Source organism: Onychostoma macrolepis, chromosome 02 (assembly GCF_012432095.1).
Source record: "Onychostoma macrolepis isolate SWU-2019 chromosome 02, ASM1243209v1, whole genome shotgun sequence".
NCBI lineage: Eukaryota > Metazoa > Chordata > Actinopteri > Cypriniformes > Cyprinidae > Onychostoma > Onychostoma macrolepis.
The window spans coordinates 25,719,753-25,733,473 of record NC_081156.1 but is presented as its reverse complement, the minus strand read 5'-3'; the positions used below and the strand labels follow the sequence as shown (position 1 = coordinate 25,733,473).

Below are 13,721 nucleotides of genomic sequence, written 5' to 3'. Positions count from 1 at the left end.
GTCAAGGTTTTTATTAATAATGTCATATGGTCACAAAATTTCACATATGGTGACAAAAATGTCCAATGAACTGTTGCTATCTGTGTATAATCCAGACACAACATGAAATCAATATTAAATGAGTTGGAAATGAGGACATTTAACACAATCTGCATTTGAAATAGGTGATTTTAATATAGGCCTAATGTTTAATATAATGAATAGTATCACTTATCACTGACAAATTGAATTTTGCTGTACTTTTAACTCTGGTTGATGTATTTCCTGTTTGTTTGTTTTTTTCTTTCTAGGGCATGGTGGTCTGCTTCTTTCCCCCCCACCACATTTAGGGGCTTTTATCATGTAAGTAATGTAAGTAAGTAGTATCAGAGTGCATATCAGATCCTTGCGGTTGAATTTTTCTTTTTTAGCCATGAGAAAGTAACCAGTGTAACAAACAGTTAACTCAATGACAAAGGAGAGCATGATCCAAACGTTGTGGTTTATTAATGTAAAAAAAAAAAATTTAGATACCAGAAAATAGAACTGAACAGCCAACCATGTGAAGACGAGACCCCAAAATGAACACAGGAGCCACTAGGCGTTGCAATTGCAACTCCAGGTGCATTTAGTTGGAGCAGTTTGTGGTTTTAAATTTTGTTTTAAAGAAAGAAAGAATTAATTTTAAACTCGTACAAAATAAGGATTAAAGAATGTGGATCAGTTTGTTTTTGCTTTATGTTTTTATTCAATTTGTGAAGGTTCTGTAAACTGAAGCATTTTATTTTGTAACTGTACAATACCGTCATATTTCGTACATACAAGATAAATCGTTTTATTGTGAATGAAATATGTTTTATTCATTTTTTAAAAATTACCGTCAGTACAGACGCTGCATCCATTGTATCTGACATGTTTTCTCACTGACAAACCCCCAACTTGAAAACTGAGGCATTTGAATTTCCCACTCATAATTTTGACTTTTTATGTGCATTCAACTCATTAATATGATCTTTCCATTATCATTATATACAAAGGGGTAATGGGACTAACAAGATACACCTTGAAACAATCAAGAAGGAAACAGGAACAAAGCAAAACTACAAACTAAAAGTTGACATCACAAAATACACTCAGGTTAATGCAAGTGTTTATATGTGCATTACTAAAGCCCATATGTGCAGGTCAGTCCAGTGTCATAAAGATGATTATTTGTGTTCACAATTACATTCATCTTGCTAAGCATTCTTGTTACATTCAGCCTTGGACATTTTTCAATGACCTTCCCATTAATTTACCAGGTGATTGTATTTTAAAAGCAATCGGGATTCAACATTCTCAATTGTTGCTGCCATCTTAGAAAGTACGTTAAGTGACACTGAGGCTGGGCTCGATCCTCACAAACCAGACTTTGTGCACAGCTCCACAGTTGTTTGGAATGCACCGTAAATCACAGCAAAACCTTGCGGACGACAAAATTGACATCTTTTTCTTAATGCAATGCTAAAAATATCTTCTCCACACAGCTTTTCATTACAAGTCACGTGGTTAAAAAGGCACTGCATACCAAAATGGTTCCATACAAATATATACAGATAAAATCTGAATTGTTGTCTATTATTGGCACTGCTCATGCAGAAAAGTTCACTCATAGTTAGGGCTGCAAAGTATATAATTAAGACTCCAAGTATTTAAACTTCTCCCCTTTTAAGCAAAAGTAACCATTGTTAATAAATGGTTCATTCATGATGGTTGATGAAGTTGTTTCTGTTAATAAGGAGTCTCCCCCTTTCTTCCATGTCGGCCCATCCAGCTGAAATGTCTCTGTGGCTTCAGAAGATCCTCTCCAATCCTGCTCCATTGATTTGGTTCCTGAGATGGGAAATTCTGTCTTGTTTTCTGTTTTTTGTGTTGCGTGTCGTCTTATGTCTAATTTCATAACAGTAGATGAAGTTGTTTCTGTTAATAAGGCCTCGGTCTCTTTCTCTTCCTCCCATGCAAGGCCACCCAGCTGAAATGTCTCTGTGGCTTCAGTAGATCCTCTCCAATCCTTTTCCAATCCTGGATTGGTTCTTGGGATTTCTGTTTTTTGTGTTGTTGCGTGTCCTCTTATGTCTATTTTCTGTGAGTTATCCACTGGAGGAGTGCATAATGGTATTGTAGAGCTGTAAATAAGCAAATGTACATATGATTAATTTTGGTATGAACATTTAAAAATATATTTAGACTAAACATAAATACTAAATAGTAATTGTAAAGGCTAATAAATTGCAATAGGGCAAATAGCATTTTCTTGAACTGCAGTAAATTTGAATGGAAAACTGCTTTTTTCTATTACATACAATTTGGCAATAATTATTTGAATTTAAATTCAAATAATTTTCATTCAAAGTTCTGTTTATTGTTTTACCTCTGAGCTGATGTTGTATTTGTGGTTGACATTTTCTTAGGAACCACTGTCACAGAATGACGAGCTGTATTGTTTGATACTGATTGAGGTTTGTTCTTTGCATCCAGGTACTTCACTGATTTTATGGCCCATGGTGTGGACGGATCCAAGCATATTATTTTCCCACTGATTGTAAGAAATCTACAGAATGAAACTGTTTATGACTGCATGTTAAGCGTATATGCAGAATATTCTCTTTCAGTTACTAAAGAAGCGGAAATACCTAACCGTTTATTTGAGATAGAGACAGAGATATGTGGAAGTAATACATTTTAATATTCTTATCTTTACCTCATCAGAACGATGCAATAAATGAAGGATCACTTGTCTGTATATAGTATTCCTCATTTGTCTGCTCAGTGATTAATGTTAGAATACCTACTCAGCCAAAATCTGAATGGATTCTCACCTCACGGCATCCACGTGGAAAAGTGGTTTGCGCTGGATGGTGTAGCTAAGCAGACACTTCCAAGGAACTTTAATATTTGTAGTAGTTCGACAGACTGGGCCTAGTCCAAAATTATCTGGAGATAAAAACAGGACATTAATTTCACAATATTTGGAAATCACTATTAATGAAAAAGTTATTACAAGTATCATTATCTTCAACACCATCAGCAGCAGCCAGCAATAAATTAGTATTTCAGACAAACCTCTCATAAGAATGTATAAAACACACCTTGCGCTGTGGTTGAGAAGATCTGAGACCACAGCTGCAGAACGGCAGAGAAACAGAACATTTTCCCATCAGTCATCCAAGCTACCAGACCAAAAAAGACGCTGTCTCTTCAAGCTCATCTTTAACTAATACCCATTAAGGAACCAAAGGTGTTTCCGCACACTGACACGGCTGCACTCTAACGTCATAGGCTAAATAATACTGGAGTAATACCAAACAAAACTACTAACCAAAATGCTGATAAGGGTAAAGACTCATCATCACAGAGTTCAAATGTCACAGAGGATGTAATTAGACAATGACAAGCCAAGATAGTTATTTAGTGGATGTGAAACAAAAAGTCAAACATACTGATAATGTATATGTGAGTAACCCAGATGGGAGACATATATTTTGGTTTTTAATTTTGAGTTTGAAAGGAGAACAAACACAATCAGTACCAGTATTTCAAATGTGTTAATAGCACCTTTACTACTGAGTCTGGTTGATGCATTTCCTGATTTTCTAGGTCATGGCAGCCTGCTCTTTTTCTCCAACCACAAACTAGGGGTCTGTACCGTGTTGCAGTTGTCACTATAGGCAACATATCAGATCTTTGTGGCTGAATGTAAAGGTTAATGAAAGGTGCAGCCTTTTTTGTTTCGCCTTTGAATGTAGTATATATGTTTATTCAACACAGTCTCATCCCAACTCGTCACATATTGACGCGTGGTCAGGACCGTTTGGCATCGCTTTTTGACGCTCAAGGTACCCCTTTAGCGTCACTTTTCTACGTGAAGGGTCCTCCATTGTTTTCAGTTGTTTTCTTAATTTAATGGTTTGCATGCATTTGAAAAAAATATAAATAATTTTATATAAATTTTTACTTTCATTGGAGCACCTAACCCCACCCGTACCCTAAACCTACCCACCTCTGAACAATATAAAACACACACAGGCAAATATAAGTGCAGTCACAGGTATTTATTGCAAAAAACAACCATAAATAAGCATTATAAATGCATTACAAACATGTCGTGTTGCATTCCAAGTCTTCTGAAGCCATACGATATCTTTATACGAAGAAGAGAGCAAAACATAAGGTTTTAATCGCTGAAAATGATCCCGCTCCGCTAACGTGCTCACATCTCATTCAAAAAGATACTCCCGTAGCATGACGCAATCGGTCACGGTCACGAGATACTCAAGAGCCAATGGCATTTCACAACAGCATGACGCAATTGGTCACGAGACACACAAGAGCCAATTGCTAACGCAAGGCTACTTCTGGCTGCATTTTTGGAATTCGCACATCTCGTCTATTCTTTCACAAATAAATCGTTTTGCCTCGAAAGACTTGGAATATTATTTAAAAAAAAACTAAATTATGACGGTAGTTGCATCTGCCTGTTGTATCTTGTGCTTTATTGACAAATGGTAGGTTTAGGGGCAGGGGTTGGGTTACGTGCTCATAAATGTGTAAATAGTGTAATGTAAATAAAACCCCAACATATATGCAATAATAGCAATATTATTGCCCAATATATAATTTAATCATGACGGTAAGCCTTTTGCGTCGGCATATTGACGCTAAGGGTTTCTTATTTAAAGCAATGGAGGACCCTGCACGTCGAAAAAGGGGTATCCTGTGCGTCAAAAAACGACGCCAAAGGGTCCTGACCAAGCGTCAATATGTGAAAAGTTGGGACGAGACTGTGTTGGTTTATTTGAAATGTTATTTTATTTGAACATTTCAACCGTTAATCAGTTTTTAATTTATTATTAGAATGTTTGATGTAATGCAAACCAAGAAATGTTACTTGTGTAAGGAGCAGTTAGGAAGAGCAGCCTCACACAAAAACCACCCAATCTAATAATCATTTTAGAGAATATTCTATAATGATTTGGAGTTAATAGGGTTTCCAAACAGAAGAATCTAAGCGAAAAGGGGAAGCCAAAAAAAAGGAAGATAGACATAAAAGGAAGTCTTTTAAATATTTTAATAATAACAGTTAAATAACAGAATGCAGTATCCTTTTGGATTATTATAGTTATTCACCAACTCTCATATCATGACTGTGCATATAAAAGACACGAGAAATGTGGGTTGATGTGGGGGTGAAAGTGGAAGTTTTTGTTTAAACCACATTTCCCATCGTTTAACACTTCTTTTGAGGTCAAACGTGGGAACCAACAATTTAAAGCACATATCGAACATCAATCTTGGTAAGGCTTTATAAGCCACCACAGAAGAAAGATGTCTTTACTGTGACAAGCAGCATGCGATATACACTAGATACTTAGGTCTTGTAAGTAGAAACACAATGGCGACCCCTAGGTAGTGAATCTAGAAAGATTTTTTTTTTTTTCTAGGTCGGAAGAGCCTATAGTGGCCTGATTTGGTGTGCCGGAAACATTGTGTGCTGCTGAACAAAACTGTTGCATGAATTCATGTGAAGGTATGTGAGGCACATGGTCTCCAAAAAGACCAAAAAACCAGAGGACAATCATGCAACAGACTTCCGTCATATGCTAAATAATATTTAAGAACTATTAGTTAAGTCTAATTATTAGTTACACATAGATGTGACTTCTCAGAATCATAACATAAAATAAGGGGGGAAAAAATAACCTATATCATTTATTTAAAAAAAAAAAAGGAAAAAGAAAAATGTAAAAATAACACACACACACTGTCACGGATCCGCCCACAACCACATCTAGACCAACCATCTACACCCGTTCACAATCACCCGAATACTGATTACCACCTGTCTCCAATCACCAAACACACTATATAGAGTTACTCACCACAATCCTTCGTTGGTTGGTCTTAAGGTCGTAAGCTCTTCGCTGTCCCTCACTTACCTCTTGGATTCCTGGAATCATCCGTACCGTAAGCCTTACTCACCGACCTGTATGAATAGAATGACTTTAAGTTGGATACACTTCTGAAGTTGAAAAGACTCCTGCACTGTTAAGTTTGGTTTTGTAGTCCTTCGGGATCAGTTTGAGTTTGTGGAGAAAGAATTAAAGAAAAGTATTTCCACTCACCTGTGTTTGCCTCTCAGTCCGACTCTGACAGAAGACCAACCCCAAAAAAAAAAAAAAAATATTGAGACGTGGCAAATCTGAGATGGAAGGTCATGATCTCCCAACGTCGGATCCCTTCGCCGAGTTAGTTCGCGCTCTCCGCGAATCTCTCCAACCACCTCCAGCCCAGCCATCTCCGTCCGGGTGCCCCATGGCCAAACCTACCCTCTACTCAGGCGAGGCGGCCACCTGTCTCGGCTTCCTACTTCAGTGCTCGCTGTACTTCGAGTTTCAACCCCACCAGTTCCTGAATGATCGGGCGAAAATCGCCTTTATCATGTCCCTGCTGTCCGGAAGGGCCCTACAGTGGGCCGAAGTGCTCTGGAATTCCCACAGTCCGTTAGTACGGTCCCTGGATGCCTTCGTCGACCATTTCCGGGAAGTGTTCAGTCAGTCAGCCTCCTCCGTTTCAGTTCATGAAGAGCTGTTTCAGCTGCGACAAGCAAACATGTCCATTCACGACTATACCGTAAGATTTCGCACTCTAGCCGCTAGCAGTGGGTGGAACGAAACGGCACTTCTCGCCGCCTATCGACGGGGTTTGGAACCAGCCATCAGACAACAATTGTCAGTCGTCGAAGATTCAGTGGGCTTGGAGGGTTTTCTTCAAAAGGCATTACACATCTCACAACAGTTGACCACCTGTCGCCCTGACGCCACCCCAATGACCACCTTCCAGGGACCAGGTTCGACTACACCAGAACCTATGCAAGTGGACCAGTACCATCTCTCTTCGGAGGAACGGTCTCGTCGACGAACTCTCAATCTATGCATGTACTGCGGCTCAGGAAGTCACGTTCTGGTGTCCTGCCCCGTTCGCCCCGCGAACTCAACGGTGAGTACAGTTCATCTTCACCCTGATGTTTCTGAGATTCCTCATAGCCATGCACTGATTCTACACCTGAACCACTCCTTCCCAGTAAAGGTCCTCATCGACTCTGGAGCCGCTGGAAACTTTATCTCATCGGCGTGCCTTTCCGTATTCAATTACCCGGCTCGAAACAACACATCCTACCAGATTTCCACCATTCAAGGCAGACCACTGAGTAAGGGGCTGGTACGTCACTGCACCCCGGAGGTCACGCTCCACACGGGGAACTTTCACGAGGAACCGATCTCCTTCCTCATCCTGGAGGATGCCATTGTGGAAGTGGTGCTGGGACGTCCCTGGCTGGCAAAACACCACCCGACTTGCACTGGCGCTCAGGAAATCCTTCGTTGGAGTGCTTCCTGCTTGAAGATGCCTCACCGGTCTCCCGGTACCTCGCCAGTATGTGCCATCTCTACCACTCAACTCCACCACTGTAGAGAGTCCTACCACACCTACCTCAGTCCGTATTCCCCAAGTTTACCTCTCTTATGAAGATGTATTCAGCAGGACTGCCGCTACCCGTCTTCCTCCGCACAGACCCTGGGACTGCGCCATTAACCTGTTGCCCGGGGCCAAACTGCCTAAAGGCCACGTTTATCCCCTCTCGATCCCAGAGCGTGCCGCCATGGAGGAATACGTGAGAGAGGCGCTGCAGCAGGGGTTCATCCGTCCCTCCACATCTCCCGCAGCCTCTAGCTTCTTCTTTGTCGCCAAGAAGGACGGAGGCCTCCGTCCGTGCATAGATTACAGAGCTCAATGCCCAGACGGTCAAGTTCGCCTACCCTTACCACTGGTGCCGGCAGCCTTGGAAGAGCTTCGTGGGGCCCGAATCTTTACTAAGCTCGATCTCCGCAGCGCCTATAACTTGATTAGAATACGCAAGGGAGACGAGTGGAAGACGGCCTTCATTACACCTACCGGGCACTACGAATACCAGGTTATGCCGTATGGCCTTTCCAATTCACCATCAGTGTTCCAGAACTTTATGAATGATATTTTCCGGGACATGCTCAACCAATTCACACTCATTCATATCGATGATATCCTGATTTACTCAGCCACCCTTGAGGAACACCACACTCATGTCTGTCAAGTACTCCAACGCCGCCAACACCAACTGTACCTCAAGCTCGAAAAGTGCGAGTTCCATCAAACCCAGGTCCACTTCCTAGGGTACATTATCAACGCGAATGGGGTACAAATGGACCCGGCCAAGGTGGAAGCCGTAAGGAACTGGCCTCAACCGTCCACTATCAAGGAGCTCCAACGGTTCCTCGGCTTCGCCAACTTTTACCGGCGTTTCATTGCCCAGTTCAGCCATTTGTCAGCCCCTTTAACCTCTCTCCTCCAAGGGAAACCGAAATCCCTCACCTGGACGTCTCAAGCGAACCTAGCCTTCCAAAGGTTAAAGTCCTCCTTCTGTACCGCCCCAATACTCACCCATCCGGATCCCAATCACAGCTTCGTGGTAGAGGTGGACGCTTCAACAGTGGGGGTGGGTGCGGTATTGTCACAAAGAAAAGGCGAACCTCCAGTACTTCACCCTTGCGCCTACTTCTCTAAGAAGATGTCCCCGGCCGAACAAAACTACGACATCGGAAACCGCGAACTACTGGCCATCAAGCTGGCACTGGAGGAGTGGCGGCACTGGCTGGAAGGCGCCCAACATCCATTTGAGGTGATTACGGATCATAAAAACCTCCAATACCTTCGGGAAGCCAAACGCCTAAACCCCCGACAAGCCCGTTGGGCCCTATTCTTCACAAGGTTCAAATTTACCATCACTTATCGTCCAGGCCATAAGAACCTCAAGGCCGATGCGTTGTCTCGTTTACACCAACCGGACCCCTCACCTGAAAACCCAGAGCCAATCCTGCCACCCAAAATCTTTGCTTGTCCCATCATCTGGAAGGTGGATGACCAGATCCGTGCCGCCACTCAAGAGGAGCCTGCCCGCCGGAAACTCCCGAGGGAAGCAGTACGTCCGTCCACTCTCCGTATCCCCATTCTAGATTCAACCCACACTTCTCCAGGTTCAGGCCACCCAGGCCGCACACGCACTCTCATGCTCCTCCGGAACAAGTACTGGTGACCCAACATGAAGCAGGATGTGGCACGTTATGTCCGAGGTTGTTCCGTCTGTGCCATCACTTCAACCCCCCGTCACTTACCTGAGGGTAAACTGGTACCACTACCCATTCCTCGCCGACCCTGGTCCCATATTGGGGTTGACTTCGCCACGGACTTGCCCCCTCAATGGATCTACCACCATTCTGGTCGCCGTCGACCGATTCTCAAGGCTTGTAAGTTGATCCCATTACGAGGCTTACCCACGGCCCTCGAAACGGCGGAAACCCTCTTCCAGCATGTCTTCAGGAACTTTGGCTTACCCGAAGATATTGTCTCCGACCGAGGGCCCCAGGAGTCTCATTAAACCTGTCCTCCGGGTATCACCCGCAAACCAATGGCCAAACAGAACGGAAGATCCAGGAGATTGGGCGTTACCTCCGCGCCTATTGCCATCGACACCAAGACCGATGGAGCCAATATCTTCCCTGGGCCGATACGCCCAAAATTCGATGCGGCAAGAAACCACCGGTCTAACCCCATTTCAATGTGTCCTCGGATTTCAACCACCTCTCTTCCCCTGGACCGGAGAACCCTCCGAAGTTCCCACAGTGGACTTCTGGTTTCGAGAGAGCGAAAGGGTATGGAATACTGCACATGTCCACCTCCAACAGGCAGTACGGAGACACAAGTTACATGCGGATTCTCGTCGCGCCGCCACCCCGCTATACCAACCTGGCGACCAAGTCTGGCTCTCCACGCGGGATATACGCCTCCGTCTACCCTGCAAAAAGTTGAGCCCTCGCTACGTCGGCCCTTTCCCCATACGAAGACAAATCAACGAAGTCACCTACGAGCTCCAACTCCCCCCAACTTACCACATATCACCTACCTTTCATGTATCATTATTAAAACCATTCACTGATTCCGTTCTCCCTCCTTCTACAGAACTCGAAGTACCTCCTCCTCCCGAAGCCGACCCCGGGGAAACCATCTACCGAGTTAAGGAGATCCTAGACTCCCGGCGGTGGGGCGGCCGACTCCAGTATCTAGTGGATTGGGAGGATTCGCCCCAAGAGAGATCATGGGTAAACCGAGAGGATGTACTGGACCCCTTGCTCCTTTCCGACTTTCACCAGTCACACCCCAACTGCCCAGCCCCAAGAGGACGCGGTCGTCCTCGCCGTCGGTCCCGGACACCGGGAGACGCCCGTGGGGGAGGGGGTACTGTCACGGATCCGCCCACAACCACATCTACACCAACCATCTACACCCGTTCACAATCACCCGAATACTGATTACCACCTGTCTCCAATCACCAAACACACTATATAGAGTTACTCACCACAATCCTTCGTTGGTTGGTCTTAAGGTCGTAAGCTCTTCGCTGTCCCTCACTTACCTCTTGGATTCCTGGAATCATCCGTACCGTAAGCCTTACTCACCGACCTGTATGAATAGAATGACTTTAAGTTGGATACACTTCTGAAGTTGAAAAGACTCCTGCACTGTTAAGTTTGGTTTTGTAGTCCTTCGGGATCAGTTTGAGTTTGTGGAGAAAGAATTAAAGAAAAGTATTTCCACTCACCTGTGTTTGCCTCTCAGTCCGACTCTGACACACACACATGTAATAAATAAATAAGAAAAGACATGCATACAATACAATGCAGTTTTTTTTTCCTTTTCTTTAAGTATATATATATATATATTCTGCACATAAGAGCCACGTATGCACTGTGAACCAAAAAGCCATGATCTCATAGTATTTGTGAGTAACACAGAAATCTATTTAAATCCTGGATTTTCCGACAGCGGTCTACCATTTTCCCAATGAAGTCTAAAAAGGCAGACAGATAAAGTATCGCATCCTCTTATTTAATGAATGAATCTATGGCTTACCTAACAAGTGGAAGTGGTGTCTTGTGGTTTCCTTATTTCAAAGGTACCGGACGATCACACTGATGACATAGATAATGAAGACAGTGAGTGGAAAAAGTGAAAATACAATTAAAATTGTTATATGACCAGTGATTAAGCTTGTGCATAAATTAATATATTCAGATGCGTCAACCTCTTACATACAGATAAAGACAGGATTTAGCTACAGTATATTAAAGCAATAAGCCACAAGAGGCCATTCTTAACAATTTTACAATGGTAAGGCATGTTTTACTGCCTTCTAAAGTCAGTATACTGTAACACACAGTAGATTATTGCTTTTATAAAACGCTGGCAATGGTAATATGAAGCCAATGTACAATAAACAGGTCAGAATTCAGGGTCATACATATCCACTTTATAAACTGTATAACTACTTTCACAAATAATAAGTGTTAAAAAAAAAAAAAAAACCTCCATGAGTAAGAAACAGCTGAAAAATAGTTACTTATAGTGAGCAAAGAAGAAATGTGGCCATGAAGATAATTCTAAATCTCAAGAAATTGTCTTTGCACAATGGGCTCAGATGAAGACATGACATGATTTTGGGTCATGTGAGGACTAGTATTAGTGTAATGTGAGTGACTGGAAATCTTGTGCAACTCTGATGTGGGTTTTTGTCTTCAGACAAATGATGCAACCAGCAAATGCAGTGGACAGAGAAGTTTAAAATGTAATGTAAAGCACTCTTTAAGGAGAAAAAAAAAACCAAACAAAAAAAGCTTACTATTCAAAATCTCAAACATAATATTTATATAAATGCTACATATTAAACATTAAAACTAAACTTAGAGTGAAGAAAAATGTGAGTCTTATTGCATTTGGTAGCAAAATACCAAATGAAATTATTTTAAAGTCTGATTGTTTTTTAAAACTTTTTTTTTTTTTCTGCTAGTTTAAAAAAACAAAAAACAATGAATGTATTGTAAACCATTGTACACTTTACAATTTTAAGACAAATAGAATTTTGGGGACACTATTTTATCGCCGACTTAGTACTGTGAACATTTCATAAAGTTATGCACTGTACATTAGATGTCAGCTGGTATATATATATATATATATATATATATGGTTGCCTAATATAATACATATATGTGACCCTAGACCACAAAACCAGTCTTAAGTCGCTGGGGTGTATTTGTAGCAATAGCTAAAAATACGTCGTATGGGTCAAAATGATCCATTTTTCTTTTATGCCAAAAATCATTAGGATATTAAGTAAAGATCATGTTCCATGAAGATAATTTGTAAATTTCTTACCGTAAATATATTTAAACTTAATTTTTGATTAGTAATATGCATTGCTAAGGACTTCATTTGGACAACTTTAAAGGTGATTTTCTCAACATGTTGATTTTTTTGCACCCTCAGATTCCAGATTTTCAAATAGTTGTATCTCGGCCAAATATTGTCCTATCCAAACAAACCAGACATCAATGAAATCTCAATTTCGAAAAATTGACACTTATGACTGGTTTTGTGGTCCAGGGTCACATATTTCATAAAAAAATGTCTAAGCCAGTGGAAAGCCACTGCTTTCATACACCGTATAAATCTTTGTACCTTCAATAACTCTTGACTTAGTTTATGGAGGTCAGAATGTAAAGTGCAAGGGTGAACATCCCACCCGATACAGTCATGATTTGAGTGGTTCTCGCTTACTTACTGAACATTGATGTGATACTGTAGTTCTCCCGGAGCCTTCACATCCTTCCTCTTTTCTGCTCTGATGCTGCACTTCGGCAACAGGAAGCATCTGCTAGGATGTCCCTATCATGAGTCTACAGAAATAAGTAAAAACTGTTTAATCATTTGTATTTATTAATTGTTAAAACAAAAACCAATGCAGTAGTACATGTGTGAGAAAACACAAAAAAGAAAAGCTGCAATCCAATATTTAATCACTGATTGAGAGTCTTTCCTTTCATTCATTCCTTAAGCACAGGATTGCATCATCAAATATCCGGAACAAAACAGCAGAGTTAGCACAAATGCAGGGGGTTATTCTCCAGAAATCGTTGATGAGGAAGAAAAAAAAAAAAACAGCTATTCCACCATAAAATCTGACAAGACAGTTCCTCTTTTTGATGATATAAACAGGGCCGGTGTGAGTGAGGTGTCAGTGAGCATCTTTAACTTTGCACTGACAGAAGATTCTGAAGACACAAAACCTCAGCAAAGAACACAACATGCAGCTCAACCAGAAGATGATGATGAGTCTTGCTGCTATTGCTGTCATTATGTCAGTGATGATCACGAGGACGAGTAAGTATCTTCAATATTTTGCTTCAGAATTTATCTGTGCTGTCTGACTTATTGAAAGTTATTTAATCAAACTCTACTCATTAGATGGACAAATCAAGCCTATTGAATGCTGCACAACCGTCTCCACCCAGGAAATCACGTTACCTATAACAGGATTCAAACTTCAGAAGCGTGATCCTCCTTGTGTTAATGCAGTCATGTAAGTAGGCCTATTCTCCAATAGACAATTAATATCTGTTTTGTCTTTACAGCATCTGCCTTTTCAAAACTATGTCATTTCTAAATCTCTCTACTTTTCTTGGCAAACAGTTTCTTCACAACTGAAGGTCCGAGATGCAGCTATTGGAAGGAGAGCTGGGTGAAGCAAAAAATCCAGGAGCTCAAAAAAATTCAACTTC

The 13,721-nt window shown here is 41.7% G+C and overlaps 1 protein-coding gene across 1 annotated transcript; it reads right to left on the bottom strand.

Moving 5' to 3' along the window:
* Positions 1-75: 75 nt before the first annotated feature.
* Positions 76-4,508, bottom strand: LOC131526445 (uncharacterized). The gene is made up of 4 exons (XM_058754777.1): positions 3,108-4,508; positions 2,838-2,952; positions 2,390-2,569; positions 76-2,144 (listed from the first exon to the last, which is right to left on the bottom strand). Exons 1-4 carry the CDS (start codon positions 3,181-3,183, stop codon positions 1,655-1,657), a joined length of 861 nt encoding a protein of 286 aa, XP_058610760.1. The 5' UTR covers positions 3,184-4,508; the 3' UTR covers positions 76-1,654.
* Positions 4,509-13,721: the final 9,213 nt, after the last annotated feature.